The 17780-nt window shown below is 40.6% G+C and overlaps 1 protein-coding gene across 8 annotated transcripts in view; it reads right to left on the reverse strand.

Moving 5' to 3' along the window:
- nrxn3b (neurexin 3b) overlaps window positions 1–17780 on the reverse strand; it is a 279282-nt gene that overhangs the window by 163245 nt on the left and 98257 nt on the right. For all 8 annotated transcript variants that reach the window (XM_051408679.1, XM_051408673.1, XM_051408671.1 and 5 more), the window contains 4 exons: window positions 3978–4181; window positions 2218–2244; window positions 508–627; window positions 35–147 (listed from right to left, as the gene is read on the reverse strand). In XM_051408679.1, the coding sequence (XP_051264639.1) occupies window positions 35–147; window positions 508–627; window positions 2218–2244; window positions 3978–4181 (464 nt within the window). The remainder of the gene's footprint in view (window positions 1–34; window positions 148–507; window positions 628–2217; window positions 2245–3977; window positions 4182–17780) is intronic.

Raw genomic sequence — 17780 nt, forward strand, 5'->3', positions numbered from 1 at the left:
AAAATGATGCACCTGAACATTTTGCACTTCATACCTGAAGATGTCCAATAAAGGAGGAGGGAGCAGACGAGACGAAGCGTCTCTCGGTCAAGATGCCCGTCTCCACGTTGTTGAACTCTAGACGGGTGTGGTCGCCAGCCATCTGACCTGAGGTGGAGGAGGGAAGAGAAAGGAGAAGAAGCCAGGATTGAAGGGATGGAAGAACAGGAAAGATACTGCAACCGGAAGCTTAAGACAGCAACAATCCACTTTGTGTCATGCCGATGTAATAACTCCACCAATGCCAACAGTCAAGTCGAGGTATGTTTGTTTGTATCTCCCTAATGAAATCTAACTTGGCTGAATCCTAAAATGGCATTTGTGAGAAAGAATATAAATACTAAATAGAGATATTAGAAGTGTCTTCAACCCCCGTCAAAAAAAAGAAGAAAAAAAAAGAAAAATTATACGATCATGCATATCATGAATATTGTAAAATAGCAAGTAAAGGGTTCATGAGAGTAATACCTTCAGCCATGTCGTCATCCACAGTGAGTTTGAAGTTTTTACCGCGGCGGACCACTCGTACTGAGTGCCACTCATTGTCGTTGAGCTTTTGTCCGGCATAAAGAACTTCAGGGCCCTTGCCTGAAGAGGAGGGTTAGTTAGTCAAGGGACGGGGGAAGCACGAGCACAAACCAAATCTTTGTTTTCACAACAAATGCAATAGACTGGAAAAATTAACCAGGAAAAGACTTTCTTAATTTTGAATTGAATTTTGAATTTTTATGTATACGTGTAGTTAAAAACATTTTAACATCTTTATCATTTGGAGATAGTAGTCTCACTTTCCAAACAAAAAATTGGTTTTGGTTTGACCACAGAGGAAAACAACACAATAAATCACAACTGGCAGTAACATAGAAGTAAACATTTGCTGTTACTCATACAAAGATGTGACTCCAAAAAGTTCTGGTATAATCTAATCTGTCTCTCCCTAGCTTATATTCCTTAGGTTTGTAGATTTGAATGATCCTTCAAAATTATACCTTAAATGCAGTGTTTCAGCAGTAGTTTAGTTTAATTACAGAAGGTAGATGATTGCAAATTGTGCTGCAGATTCATTGTGGCTTTCATTACAATAGGCCTGTAGAGACTGAGTAAGATATTATTTTAGCCAACCACTAGAGGGCACCACAGCCCCACTGAGTTTATCTAAGGGCCAGAGCTGCTCTATCAGTATCCTGAATCTGCTGAGTAATATTGACCACAGGTTTTAAATCCAAATAAGCAGCGTTCTTTAGTCAGTTAATGTGAGTTGTAGAGCAGATTTTAATTTGGTGATTAAACTTCTGTTGTCCACTGCTGACCCGGCACTGTAGACAAATGCTAGTGTACTGCATGTATATAAGGAAGATAATATGGATTCTCAATGTGTGTAAGTATTAACATTTTTAAGTATTTACTGAAAATAATATTTCTAATTGGAAAGAAATTAATTTACAGTGACACTGCAAGAATAAATCAGTTAAATCCTAAACTAATAAAAAATCATCTCCTTTAGAACTTGCAGTACATGTTTTTTTTGTGTGCATGCATGTGTCCTGGATCATTACTTACTAATTATGTCAAACTAATCAATATTAACGGAGGTCTACTGTTTGATCAGTAAATAGACACAAGCACTCCCTCGCACACATACCTGAACCCCCTTTTAAGTCTTTGTTCTCTGTTTTTCTCTCTTTTAATCTCTCTCTCTACAAGGCAATGTGCGAAAATAATAAAAAATAGGAGTCCCTTTCATGAGTAAGAGCATGTCTGCTAGCACCATCTATATATCACATTACAGGCCTATATACTGCAGTATGTGTTAAAATAAGGAAAGCAGGAGTGAGAAGTGAGAAGCACAGCAATATATTACAGTGTAATTGAGAAAACAATATAGCCCATAGAGGCTGAGAGTGCAAATGTTCAGTGAGTAGCTATAGGCATACAGGGGAAGATTAAGAACTAGTTGCCTGACTTAATTTGAAAAATGGGCCATTTTAAAATATATAGAGTACATTAAGTCAGATTTGCATAACTTTGATCTCTGGCTATTACTTATTTCTCTCTTATCTGAGAAATCCTCTTATCAGTCCCCTGCATTCACACATCTCTGCCCTTACATCTAGCACACAGGCTATAATCAAACATTGATTGAAGGAAGAAGGCTGCAGAAGAAGAATGTTGACTTACTGGTGTTACAGTTTATCCTGACACAGTCTAGATGGGGAGGGGAGAATAAGTGACAGATGAAATCGCATCCTTCAAGGTTACAGCTGCAGACATCCAAGAGCAAGAAAAGCCACCTTCCGGGGACGGTCACATGACCCCGGCGGCCATTTTAGCCTCATTGGCTACAGATGGTCAATATTGCTATACTTATTCTGGAAATCCAATTTAATCCCAATCCAATTCTTTTAATTACGTTTAATGCTGTAGCCAATAATATTGTACCCATTCTGGTCAATATTACTGTACTGATTAAACTGCATTCATTTCTTTGGTTTAGTTTGAAACTTTCATGTTATGACAGGAATGCTAATGGCATCGCATGAGAATTATTTGCCGAAAAAAAGGATTCATGGAGTTTGGCTACATGTTGAGTTGTTAAATTTCAAAATGGTCGCTTGCAGTTCAATGGCCACATCGATTTTGCAACCCAGCAACTAGAGCCAAAATATTTTACGAGTAACCCACTACGTACTGTAAAATCAATCAGTTTTATATAATTTGTCATTAATTATTACTTGACTCTTACTAAAATCTCCTTCTAAGGGAGAGTATTGTGCAGGTTGAAATCCATGTGACCAGGCTGGTCATGTGCCGTCAACCGCAACAGAAAAGTGGGAACAAACAGCCTCGAGCCACGCAGCACCAACACCGTACAGAGGCCTTAAAGACCCACCTCACAGAGGGTCCTGTGTAAGTTACTGAAAAGTTCTGTGCATTTGATGGATTTCGTCAGAATTTGAAATTAATTTAGATTTTAAAGGTAAACGTCTCCGTTTTGAATGCTTGCACATAAAAACATGAAATATGGACTACAGATGTTCCATGTTTTTAGCAGCTGTGGTAACCGAGTACATTGCATTCTGTAATAGTTTAGTTAGATTCGGATATTGTGTATGTGTGTATGTGCACATGTGTTTTATGTCAAGGGTATCTATTCTAGGCTCACTGGTATAAAGGCCTGCACTCTACTTAAATGTAGCACTCGTGCCACCATCTGCAGGCGCGCTGGGTGCTGTGGCATCGGGCTGTTTGCCAGACGGGCCGCAGGCTCGGGGGCCTTTGAAGGGGTGAGTGCCATCTTTGAACAAGGCATGGGAGATGCCAGCTAGACCAAGGGTTACTAATGGACAGAGAGAAACATGAACCTGCTATCATGAAGAAAAAAAAAAAAAAAAAAAAAAGACCACAAAAACAGACCCACATAATAAGAATGCATACTATCAGTGCAGCACTAAAATGTACAGATGCTTACCTGCAGCTCTGAATAGATGGCAGAATATAACTAATAGTACAAATGTTGCTATCTGAATTGATGCATGTCTGAGGACAGTGCCATCTATTAAGATACTTCAAAAAGCAAAAATGTGTCTGGAAAAATCTAATTGTACAATGAGCATGACTAAAATGATCTTTGATCTGTTCAAAAGATGTGCTGCAGAGCATGGACAACTTTGTTAAGTGTTAGATTGATGGATATAAAAATCTACAAAGACATCTAAGCATCAAGGCAGAAAAACTTACAGTCCAGGCAAGTCAAAAACAATGCATGCAACTACAAAGACAAACTACAAAAACTGGTTTAGTATGTGTTAGGTCTGATATCAAGTCTGAACCATAAAGTAAATGTACAATAAAAGAAAGAAAAAAGAAAACACAAGAACAGTAAGACCTCCACTTGAACTCGAGGGGAGGTAAGCCAACAGGGACGGTTTATACGATACCTAGGTTGACCGTCAGTTTGACTCTTCCGCTGTCCAGCTCGAGCCTCAGTGTATCCGCCGACTCGCGGGACGTGGCGGCCATGAGCAGGCCGAACGCCCGCTGAGACATGAAGCGGAGGGAGACGTCCTCGGCCTCTGTGTGCATGACAGTTGGAATCACGACTTTCATGTACATGCTGCCATCGTAAGACAGGATCGATGCCTCTGCAAGGACAAGAAGAAACAAAAATGTTCAATTATATTTAACATCCAACGAGCTCTTGAGTACATGGTGCCAACAAAAGTAAGGTGGGGAAGGAGAGGCTGTGTCCATTTGTGTGTGCACTTGATAAAAAAAACCCAGGTACCATCATAACATGACAAAGTGTGGGAATATATTGCATATGCTTCACCTCCTTCTGACAGCTTTGTTTATACTATCAACGCCTCAGATAAGATAGAAGAGTGTGTGCTATGAAAGCAAATACACACACAAATATGCTCAGTGAAGAAAAGTATACCCAGTTTAAAGTTGTAACATGCATACATGCATGTCCTTTATATTTTATCAATGGGAAACACAGGCGTACACGTCCCACATGCCCGGTTGCAGCTGTATTCGTCATCCGTCGAGTGACAGGCGAGTGTCTGGGAGCTCAGGCTGAGGCGCACACACCCTGCTCAGTGTGCAGAAAATTAAATCATCATGCTACTTCCTCCTCTCCCTGGCAACTCCCCTCTATAGCGGTGTCTTCACTCTAATCGTGAAATCTTTTTTTTTAAATGTAAAAAAAAGGAGCAGAATATGTACAACCATACCGCAATGCAAATATCATCATCTTGTAGTTAAATAGGGAGGATAAGAACAAATAGATCATGGTGGTTTTAAGGCTGCTGGGCCGGACTACTCTGTTCTCTTCTTCTTCTTCTTCTTCTTATGAGTTCTAAAAAGGAGGAGAAAGCCAAAGCGGGTGCGGTGAAGAAAGAGGAAGACTGTCAGCAGACTGGAAGCCTCTTGGGGGGAGAGAGAGACAGATTAAAAAGGGTATCCAACCATGACATACCTGTTTTGACACCTCAGCTTTTTAAAAGAAAAAATAGCCCTGTGGCCTCAGAAATGCACCACCATTTGGCTGCGTCTAGGGAAATGCTTAGGCCGTAGATGAGAGGTTTTGGAGCATCACACAGGAGAGGGGTTGTACCTGTAAACGAGGCAATGTCGCATGTCATGCCCTGTATGCAGCCGATTTTACTCCTTTTTACACGCGGTCTACAAAATAAAGTGTCATTTTCAAGTTGATTTGTGTAGAAAAATGCTTAGCCATGCAAACACTAATGCATTATAAGTAATATTGGATTTTGCTTCTCCTAAATGTCAAGATCAATGTGATATGTTGCAAAATTCATACATAAGCAGCGTGAGATCACTGAACCATTCCACTCGCCGAGCTTTGCACTGCTGTAAAAAAAAAAATCCCACATTCGTCTGTGTTGCTTTCAGGGCTGTTGTAAAATCCAGTCTATGAACAAGCTGTCGACTGTGTGGGTACAGTAGCCTGGAGGATAATGAAACCTTGGCTCCCCATTGTTCTACTCAATTTTAAATTGCACAGGCCCTCTCCCTCTTTGTGCCTGCTTTGAGCTCAGGCACACAGGCATTAAAACCGCAGTTACACATCCACACATACATGCGCACCAGCCAGTCCGCAAACGGATCCCCTAACTGACAGAGGCATGTATTGATTTGTGAGCCAGGTCAGGTCCCAAGCTCACAAAGAAAAAAAACATGGCGAGAGTCAATCTGCAGCACAGAAAAACCAAAGAGACAAGCAAGGACGTGAGAAGTACCCTATAAAACAAACTGTGATGTCCACTCTGGAGTTTAAGAGGACTCGGCACAGGGCCCTGCGTAAAACTGTTTCTGAACATTGGTGTTTGCAGCTATGAGAATTTGACATTGGGATGGAAACATTCTTAAAAGTGGACATGTCACATCTTAAATAAAGAGTTACTTACTGGCTCTCATATAACATTACTTCATATAACTTTTTTAAATCAGACTTACGTTGGAACTAAATGAAATGTCTAGTTATTGCCCCAATGTATAGAATAATTAACTACTAGGAACTAATAAACAGGTGACAGAAAACAGTACGACAGCAGACATGGAGTGAAGTATTGTGGAAGTTATAGGCATGCCATCCAGATAGTTTTAGAGTCTACGTCAACGCTAGCAGCTCTGTGAGGCTGCACTCACACCTAAATGCTAAATTTAGCATTCTGACATGCTCACAATGTCATGTTAACATGCTGATATTTAGCAGGTAAAATCATCCAATCACTCACAACCATAAATGTCAACCTTAAGGTGGCGCTAGAAGAAAAGTGGATCACCAACGTCAGTAGAATGAATCGCTCAGGGACCATAAATATCTGTACAAAATTTCATGACAATCCATCCAATAGTTGTTGAGATATTTCAGTATTTATGGGATTGATTTCCTCCTTTAAACAGCTTTAGCTATTCACAGTTGCACAATACTCTCAACCTTCTTAAGAGGCTGCATGAAAACCTTCCTAACCAGTTTGCCAATAGGCTTGACTGCTCCGCATTCAACACCGCGCTGTGGCTTTTTAAGCAAGCAACGACATAATAGCAGCCAATTTTAGAGGTCTGTTTCGTCGTACAACATCCTTTTGGGGGCAAAGTGTTCCCCATCATGCCCGATCGTCATCGATCAATCTCAGCTGGGATTGGCTGTGTTGTAGTCAAATGGCTTTTTATTGTCTGAGAGAGGAGAGGGAAGTCTTTGGTTGACTGCAGTTCAGTGTATTTTATTCCCACTGCATGTACGTCTTGGCTTTGAGGGGCACAAATCCAAAGCAGAGAAAACTCTGAGCTTATTTTGAGGATGCCTTTCATTTACAACCACTGAGGAAAGGTTCAAGAAGAAACACACTTCTGAGATAGCTGCCCAGGAGTGACTGACAGGACAGAATCGAGTAAACTTCCTCACAGTGTTCATTACTGGTTAAATAATGTTCTCCATAAATGTATCCAAAGAGAACACAAAGAGGGATTAGAATTCACAATACCCTGCTTGCAAATATGCTAATTTCTTATTACCAATTCTACACAAATATAAAATATAGAAATTGTTCTCAATGGTAGCTTTAACTTTCCCCTCAGTAATGTCCTTTCTAGGGTTATACCGGAGGCTTGCCTACAGCTCTGCAGTACTGAGCACAACTTCTTACAAGAGAAATTCAAAGTGACACACTGCCGTGCTTAGTAATAAACTCGCCTTGGCCATACTGAACTTACTCTACTAGGAGCTGATGCTTGTGGGAATTGTGGGAAGCTTCCAATCAATACTTTTACATTTAAAAAACTTCAAACTGCTATGTGTAATGTGAAAGATTTTGCTTAGCCTCACAAACCCGCCGAGAATTATCACCCAACTCTACAGTTCCCCTCGGCTCTAAAGGGTGCTTCAGCATCTTTTGGGTTTTCTTTGCAACTTCCCTTCTTGGGTTGAGTCTCTCAACCACATATTCCAGCCCGGCACACAGTGACATAAAAAAGCTGCAGACAAGCTGGTGAACGCAGTCGAGCAGCTATAGAGACATATTGTGAATATCAGATGGAAAAAAAACATGACTCCAAATGAATGCTAATGTCGCTCTGTGTCTGTAAACAGGCACACATCTCTCACTCCCTCACTTCTACAGTAAGTTCTTAAGGTGATATGCCAGTGTTGTGTTTTTTTGTTGGTAAATGTTTAAAATATTTTGACTTTCCACCTTTCACTTTCATATAAGTTCAGCTAACCTGAAGGTTTGTTTAATACCAGAACTATCATCTGGCCTATGTTTCTTTCCATCATCAGATTTTTAGCATTCCTCTCATCTCTTCTCAGCAATTACCATGGTGGTTACCCGGTATACCTAGATGACAAAAACTATTTAACTACTATTAAAAATGTTCTCTTTAAGCTAGTATAAAGTCTTTCGAGTTCCAGCTGTTTATTTGTCTAAATCTGGTATCACAGTAAGACAGGTTATGGTATCATGTATAGTTTAATTAGGGCTGCTAAAGCAATGACAGCGCTGTAAAGAAGTGAGAGCAGACTGCTGAACTAAACATCACTTTACATTTGTAGAGAATTAAACATCAGGCTCTGCCTAAGTGAAGACGCTGTGATTATAGTCATTCATACCCGATGTAAAGCTAATAACAGGCCTCAGCAACATACAGCAGGTGACTGCACTCCATGCAACCACCGTGTGCGTTTGTGTGTGTGTGTGTGTGTTTCGACTTGTATTCACGCACAACACGATATCTATGCACCTACAGCTTGTGCTCTTCTGTAAGTTGGAATTTCTTAAGAGAGATATCAGCAGCAATGAGGATGTCATTTCAGATGGTAATTAAGCTGCTACTTGTCAGTATTTTGTGTGTGTGTTTGTGCATGTGTGTGTGCGCGTGTTTTCCAGCGAGCCCCGCACTTTACATAATTAGCAGTCCAATTGAAGCAGAAGATGGAGGAGGAGGAAAGCTATTAAGTGAGAGGCTTCACAAATATTCAGCGTATAGAAAGGAGGGGTAGGGGCATGCTAGTCAAATCTCTTCGACACACAAACAAAGGCACGCACACACACGTAGACACACACTTTAGTCCTGTTCAAACTCTGAAATCTGTTTTCTTTCTCTCTCAGTGTTCCCATTATTTACTTGCCTTGGTTGCAACTGTGTAGGATTATCTAATCTTTTTTTCCCCTAACAGAGTGACAAGTCTTTGTTTTGATAAACAAACCAACAAGGGCCTTGACTGTCATTGTGGTGTTTCATGTGAATGGCTGTCAACCCACACACACACATACACACACACACACACACACACACACACACAGAGTCTGCTGTCAACAATCTTTAAAGTTCAAAAATCATATACTCGTCCTGACAGCAAGGATAAGGACATTGATAGAGAATCTTACAGGCACTAAGTGTGTCTTAGTCTCCTTTTTGTGTATGTGTGTGTGTGTGTGTGTGTGTGTGTGTGTGTATGTGTGTGTGTATACAGTGTTTGTGTACTATGTGTATACACACTGAGGCAGTAGAAAATGCCTGCACTCGACAGAAGAGCCTCTTGGCTGTGGACGTTATCCACAGTAATCCTCACCACGTGATTCACTGAGTGCACGCAAGCGTGCGCGCACACACACACGCACACACACGCACACACACATAAAAATTAAGTGCTGCTACAACACAGGAACATCAGAACAACCAAAAATATCCCCACAGACTACACTGTACTTTTAAAGGCATACTCCAGTCGAATAATCCAAACCTCTTGTGAAAGAAAACCACTTAAATACTACACAGAGCAACACTTTGAAATACAACTTAACAGTGTATACATTAGGCAGGGATTATTAGTAGTCACACCTCCGCACAGCTTCATTCATTCATTCACTCATTCATTCATTCCAACGCGGTGAGTCTGATGAAGTTGTGATTGTGCAGCTCTTGCTCTGTTGTTACAGTAAGTGGTAAAATCTATCTGAAGCAGAGGGACTAAAATTCCCCTCATTCCTGTTTGAATTTACTCTTTAAGTATGCCTGCCAGCGTGATAGCCAATATTTGTAAGCCCCAAAAGAACAAAATGACCTTAAAATATCACTGTGGGTTTTAAAGGGCTGTTGATCACACTGCTGACTCAATGATTACTTAACCTAGTGCTGACGTTATTAAATTGTTGTTTTTCAATGTCAACATCAACATTTCCCATGGCAATTTCCCTGTCATCATGTCGTTTTGTGAGAAAATGATACTTAAAGCTGAAGATTGTTTTTACTACAACAAGCTACAGACACAGCCCTTGTTGTGTTCTTGTGGCTAACATGTTAGCAAACTGTTCCACATTTACACATCCAGCAGACACATAGCAACGTTAGCAGCCACCTGATTGACGTGAATCTAAAAATGACTTTTCCTTTTAAGTCTGTTTTGGTCTCCATTAACCCCTGAGAAGAATATCTGGCTCTCTTCTGTCCCACGGTTTATCAGAGCTTTCCTGCTGAAAATGGCTGCCTGCTGTTACAAACAGGGTTGATAATGGTGGAATGTGCACAGCCATAAAGCAAAACAAAACCAAAAAAAAAGCTGCACGACCGTGGAGCTCGTTCATAAATTGTGTATTGAGGGTAGGAGCTACTGCATGGCTTCATCACTTTTCATTGCTAGACCTACAGTATATAAAGATTGAGTCAATTCAAAAGAGGCTAAAGAAGCTCGTAGAACTGGGGTACTGCAGACATTACACACAGCCATTTGAGCCATTGTTAAAATATTGATAGGCTGAGCTAAGACAAGAAAAATAATGTAGCCTATATGTAGCCATAGACAAAAAATGTGTTCATTCTTTTCTTTCGAATCCCCTTTTCTTTACCCTTTTCCTCCTCTCATTTATGTTTCCTGTAATGGACACAGAGTGACTTGTAGAGAAACCCTAAAATGTAAAGCACAATGTTCTGCCTCAACCCAGATTTAGGAAACAGTACATACTAAGCACTTTGAAGAATGACATCCCCTTCAGACAGTAAAACTCAGGAAGAGGTCAGTACACTCACAGGGATTATCAGATATTCTGCCGTGCTCAACCTAAGCAGGCCCAGATGAATTTATCAGGATATCAAAAATCATAAAGGGTGATGTAGCATCAATATGAAACAGTAAGCGGTTTTGTGCATCAGACATATTGAATAGGCTTTACACAAGGATGAGGTAAATCCGCAGAGCTTTATCAACATGTGACAGATATAATCAGTATCTGAAACAAGCCTCTGCACATTCAATTTCAAGTATTATTTTGTAATGGACATCATACTGTGCTATGTATTCTTGCCTTATATTTTAGGAACAACAAAGTGACTGAATAATTCCCACAGTGTTGCTGGCTTAACCCCACTGCCGGTAAAGTCATTCCTCAACAGTACCTGTAAGATGGATTATTCCAAGCCAAGCGGCTGCATTTCACCTGAAGGATGTTGAAGTTATGATTAATGACACTTTGTGATGATTTATGGGAGTAAAACTCCTGTTTAGTGGGTAGTTACACACATGGGCACACAAGGGTCACTATGAGTGCAAAAACAAATATACACACACAACAATTTTGGAAAGCCTAAATACCTGCACATTAACCTTAATCAGTGGTGTGTACACAGACTATCTAAGAGGCAGAGGTGGAAAATTAGAATTAGAGTTGGAGTTACATCTAGGTTAAAGGTACCTTTTGTCCTCTAGTGGCAGTTTGGCCAAGTGTTATTTGGGGGGGGGCATCTAGGCTGTGACTTTAGAGCCGATGTGAAGAATGGAAGTGCCCCATTAAGGCGCAGACATATAGTTATAATAGAAGATCTCTTCAGCACTAAGCAAAGAGGGCATTGGTCATTCATCCCAAATTTATGATTAGTCTGTAATCTAGCTCTAGAATAGTGGAAATATGTTCCCGTGATTCTCTGCTGGGTGCTGGATGAGACAGAATTTGTTGATAAAGGAAGTTTGATTTATGGTTTTGTCCTTGCTGTATTTCTGCATTGAATTGTTGTTGCATCAGGCAGAGGTGGATAAAGATACATCTGTAAATGTACAGTACTTAATGTTTTTAAGTAGTTTTGAGCATTGTGTGCCTTTTTAGACCTCAATAGTGAAGAGATTATAGGAAATGAGGCGAGAGTAAGAGATAGGGAATGACAGAAACAAATGTCCCTGGTCCGATGCTAACTGACGACATTGCGGTTCGTGGTTGGTCCATGAACACCTGATGTTAGTGTGCTTCTATGTGTAGATTGTGGCGGAGTAAAGTGAGGCCAGTACATTAACTACTGGCTATACCTGTAGAACAGTATCTTCCCACTTTATAAGATTTAAAATATATCTTGTGTGGGGGGAGAGCTGACTGTTTTCCTGTGGATTTCCTCACATTTTTAGAGTCCTTACCAGAGTACCAGGAACTTTGATCTGCCTCATTTCCAGCAATTCTCGCAATATGTTCAGCAAACGCAACAGCCCTATACTGCTGTAAGACTCCTCCACATCTGGCATACTGAGCTGTACCTCCTGTTCACTGTTTGAACCACCTGAGTATGCAAATATACAGTAGCTACCTTTACCGTACTCCTGAGGGGGGCAAAAACTTCTCCTGTAGCTGCCTGATGCTCAGGCTGACAAATTGGCTGTTTTGTGGTTAGATGGCATAAAAAGCACCAGTGTACATTTAGCTGCAACAAGCTTTACCTCAAAAACTTTCAACAAACCCAGCACTATCCTTTACCCTCGTTGCTAGAAGGAAAACTCTGAAGCAGATAGATAAGACAAATATGCAGGATGGTCACCTGCATGTACACCCAACCAATGAACCCCAGCACCATCAGGGGGCAGCAAAGTCAAACACAGTGCGTGGCTGTTGACACCAGCTTCTCTTCTGACTTGTTGGGGAGAAGGGTGGTAACAGGAGTGTTAGGGAAGAAAAGGAGAAGAGAAGGCTGTGTCTAAAGGTGACAAAATGAGAAACGTGAGGGAAAAAAATGAAAGAAGCAAGCAGGATATGAGACCAAAAGTGAGTAAGTAGTCGGTTGAGGTGAACCTATGGGAAAAGCAAATTAATTAACTGGGAGAATCAACATAAGTGACATTATATTAAACATACTGGACTTACGATAAACAAGACAGGTTACCAGAGTCTCTTGATGCATGGAAATACTACTAGAAAATGCAAATTCATGCTATTTTATAAAATATGCAATCTCAGATACTACTGTAAACCCCAGAGAGGGTGAGGTACTACCTACAGCAAAGTAGTCTCCCCCCTACCCTTTTTTATCCTAAAAATCAGTTAGTTTCTCTGGGAAGCCTCCCCCCTGCTGCCGTGAGAGGTTTGGAGACTTGTCAATTTCTCAGATGGCCGAACACTGAAGGCTTGATTTCCTCTAAGTGTTCTCTCTCACTTTCTCTCACTCTCTCTTTCTCCGTGTGTGTGTGTGTGTGTGTGTGTGTGTGTGTGTGTGTGTGTGTGTGTGTGTGTGTGTGTGTGTGTGGAGTCCGAAAACCACACACAGAGAAGAACGAGAGTTTGCATGCGAGTGTGTGTTGGAGACAAAGGAAGAAAGAAAAAACAGAAAGAATGCAATGAGACAGAGAAAGCAGGGGAAGATGGATGCAGCACATTCCCATCCTCCCTATTCTGCATAGTGTGCCACAATGAGAGTCAGGGTTTACATAACCCAGCACATCTCCTAAGCACACATTTAATTACAAATGGGGATTAGGGAGCAACAGCATAATGTTCCAAGCAGCGAAAAAACGGAAACGAACAGATCGTTTTAAAGTGCAGGAGGATCTGTTCTTCTCCTGGGTAAATAATGTCAAACAAATCTCTATCTCTCTGCGCACGCCTCTCTGGCATTTTCAACAATTCAATCAACAGTTTGCACTCCTCTCTCCCCATCTATCAACTACTACATCAGCCATTTTTCTTCCTTTCATTTCCATGCAGTGTATGAATCTGTGGAGCCGACTTGTGTCAGGAACTCCTGCCATACTATTTCAGCACACGGGGACGACTGTCAACTCGCCATGAGACTGTCTTCTGGCGCCGGAGGCAGGAAACACCGTCTTTAATGGCAGGCAACTAAAATCTCCTCACTAGGGGAGGAGAGGAGAGGACATTTCGCTCTGCACTTCTTCTTCTGCATGTGTTCGGGGAAATTAGCACAGCTGGCATCCGCGAGAATTAAAATTCAATCTACATGACCTCCAATCACTTAGGACATTCTTGCTGCAAAACCATCATCTCAGCAAATGGAGAGGGGAAGAATAAGAGGATAGTGAAATTAGCATGAAACCATTTCAGGGCGGAAATAAACCCTTCCCCAAGTCACAGTGCAGCATTGTGCCCGTAGCCGAACCACAGAACTCGGCTTGAAATATACATGCGACACGCTTGATAATGCGGAAGATACCAAACTCATTATTCTGCTCAATTCAACAATTATTCAACAACAGCGGGAGGCAGATAAGTGTTAAAAGACAAATGGAACAACGCTGAGACAAGGAGTGAATAGAGGGGCCTGTTTTGTTTTGTTTTTTTGGTTCTTTGGTCTGGGGCGGGGGAAATGCAGGCTCGGGCATCTTCTGCACCCAAGCACAATACAAGCACGTTTTGGCTTCAAATGAAATCAGATTAATTTGGCAAGCTTCCCTAGGCTGCAAAACTGCAAAACAGGTCGTACCCACAAACACTCTCTCACACACACACACACACACACACACACACACACACACACACACACACACACACAAAAAAAATCTTAGGCTTTGGTATGTATTTGTGCTGCTATGTATCATAATAATCTGAAGAGGAAGAAAAAAGAAAACAGTTGTCATGTACGAGCAAAAAAACTTGCAAAAGACAGGACATTTACTCAGATGCCCAGACTTTTAGTGCCTTGCATTTTTATTTCATCCTAAAAAGCACAATCTATCATTTAACGAACTATGGCGCGATTTAGGGCTTCATTTTGACAATGGCTATTGTAGCAATCTTTTGGAAACGAGTGATTTTCTTCACAGACATACGACAGAATCCACAGGAAGGATCAGATGTGTGTGTTTTGACATTCACCTATTGTTTTCAGAGGCTCAGCATGCACTAAAAAATTCAAGCAGTGTGTCAGCTCACCTTGACACATCTATTCTAAACTTAGTCAAACAGTTTTTGGCGTCACAGTGACTGCTGACACCTTTCAAGATATAAGGACTTAAAAATATATAATTTTTTCCCCCACCAAGAAATATTCAATATTCAACATCCAGCTTGATGTATGGTGACATATTACTATATATTTTCTTCCATTCGGTATAAGCCTGTCAATCATACGATATGCTTGTTAGTTATCTTGTGGCATACATGCACGGTGAGGAGATAAAATGTGAAGTATCATCGTCTCACTGGTCATTAACAGTCCTAGACATATTACGGTATAACCACTCTTAAATGAGTATGATATAGTAACATTAGTTGTATTGGTGAACTGCAGGTGCAGCTGCCACTGATGTTTAAAATCTACCACCTGCAGTGCCCCACAGATGCATCACAGAGGCCTCATGTGCTAAATGATGGGAATCAGTTACCACATCCAGAGCAAGTGAGCCTTTGCTGTCGGTCTGTGTGTGTATCAAAACCTCAGACCGTACATTTTAAAGCAAAAATAAAGTCTAACTTTAGAGTTCTAGTGCATGTATTTTTTATTTCATCTACTTACAAAATGCAACATTATTGGTTATCACTGCAATCAATTTGTAAATAAAGCGAAAGTGCTCTAAAAAAGGTAGAACCCACTGCAGATAAATACTGGGTCAAAAATCTATAAATCACATGCTTTGAAGTCCACTGTCCTGCTTTACAAGGCTGATTGCTCAGCCATTATTCTCCAGCTAATTCCTCGCACTCGTCTGTCTCCACTCTTAATGTGCCGTCCCCTTCCACAACCCAATGCCCCTTTTGTATTTTCGGCCTCATTCTCTTTTCTCCATTTTCCTCATCTTTTACATCCTCCATTTTACGCCCTCCTCCCCTTTGTCCCGCATATGTACTGTATGTGAGCACTGGCCTGTTAGTCAGGGCAGACCTTGAAGTGTCATTTTCTCGGTCTGCCGAGATAAATGTCCCGGCAAAGGTGCTTATCACCCGTTTACCGTGAGGAGTGAGGCTGGGAAAAAGATGAGGGCGAGTGAAAGACGAAGGTGAAAGGAAGTTAGAGTGCAGTGGGCAGGGAGAGGAAGGGAAGGGTCATAGATGTGAGGTGGACTTTTAAAACTATTATCATTCCTTAAAAAATAAAGGGAACTGAACATAAACACAGAAAGCAGTTGCTTTCTACAAATTCAGCTATCTGGTATTGAGGGAAGAGGAAACCATTTTCACTCCAAGTGACACAGCTAAGGGCAGCGCCAAATGCTTAATCATTAATACCGAGCTTCTACAGGCTTCCTCACCCCTCCTTCTCTGGGTGGATATCTACTTTATGATAACACAGGAAAAGTATCTCGAAGACTCCAGTTGTACATCTCATTCTATCTCACTCAGTGACAATGGCTTTCTCCAAATGCCAACAGCTAAGCTGAAAAAAAAAGGGGGAAAAAACTGCTGAAAGGTGAGTGGCTGTGCAGCGTGTACTCAGACAGCTGCATGGTTATCAACCTTTAAGCGATGTTCTTTTATATAAACCAAATTGTCCACCGAAAGCTTTATACTGCATGCATCAACTCATCCTGCCAAAAAGAAATATGACCTCAAACATTCACTAATTCTTCTTCTTCTTTTTTTTATACGATCATAAAAGCATTACTCGCTTCCATCTTACAACGATTTGTTCACTTTGTCAGGTCAGAAACAAATGGATAATAACTGTTCAATGCCAGCCATTTCATTATAGGTTAATTTAAGCACATTCAATAAATGGGGATGCAAAAAATACCAAGCGATGATAAACTACAGAAAGAACACTTATTGGACAAGTAAAGGTAAAAGCCACCATGTTATAAAATTATTGACAACATATGAAAAAAATATAATGGCAGCTCTGCTATACAGTTTGAAGGGGCACTTGACCGGTTTTGATTTAGTTTACTTGTCATGGGGAGTAGTACTTTTAAAACAATTTAATAATAAATAATCTTATCTATGGCTTTATAGTAGTTTGCTAAAATTATAAAAAATAAGCCCAAGAAATTTAGATTTCAGATTTTTTGGCTCTGGCTCAGGATGTCATAGATTTTGACCTCCTGTTTTCAATCTGCCAATGACTAGCTCCTTAATCTATGGAAGTGTATTATGTTAAACAAATGGAGGACCTCTATTAAAGCCTGTAAAAGTTACACGTTCTGGAGTCAAATTATTTTAAGACTATATTACATTTCTTCACTACGAATTAAGAATATGTCACGCTATTTTCTGCAGATTAGGCAACTAAACCAATGTGATTATGGGCCGGTGTGGAGGTTCATATTTGACATACACTGGAACGGAAGAACTTTCTCAGGTGTAATTACATAGGAGTATGGTCAAATGGTTTAGAAATAGCTAAAGCTACAAAAACCTTTACTATAACATAAGAAAAAGATTTGAGTATGTTGGAAATTAGACTGACAACTAGACTAAGATATTACAACTGCATATAGTAGAGGTAAAATATAAGAATAAAATGTTAAACCACTCAACCTAGGGGTGAGATTAAAGATGCACCAAGACCAGTATAGATTCATATTTTCTGACTGGATGTTTTCATATGAACACAACGTCTTATGTAAGTATGTGCGGGTTTTTATTTATTTAATCTTGACAGCAATCTGGGTTTGCAAATGCAATCGTTGAATACGGTCCATGAACAAAATACAGTACCCATACAGAGGTCTGATTTGACATGTGGAATCAAAATCACACATGGCAGTAATTGGTACCTGACCTTAAGAAATTATTTGCACAAAGGCAGCCTTGGAGCTAGGCAGGGGCTATTATAAGGGCTTGACGATTAAGGGAAACTTTTACAGGATCAAGGTTTTTTTTCCCCCCTGCTGCGGGTGGAAAAGGCATTTAGACAAGCATTTAAATTATGCCACTCTAACACTGTTGGCACAGGGTTTTAGCATATCTGAGGAACCGACCTCATCTGAATACAAATGGGTTTGGAAAATATTTCAAAAAAGTGATTAATAGGTTATCAGATTGGGTGTGGAGATGGTGCAGTTGGAGACC

This window comes from Dicentrarchus labrax, unplaced genomic scaffold (assembly GCF_905237075.1).
Source record: "Dicentrarchus labrax unplaced genomic scaffold, dlabrax2021, whole genome shotgun sequence".
In the NCBI taxonomy this organism is placed as follows: domain Eukaryota; kingdom Metazoa; phylum Chordata; class Actinopteri; family Moronidae; genus Dicentrarchus; species Dicentrarchus labrax.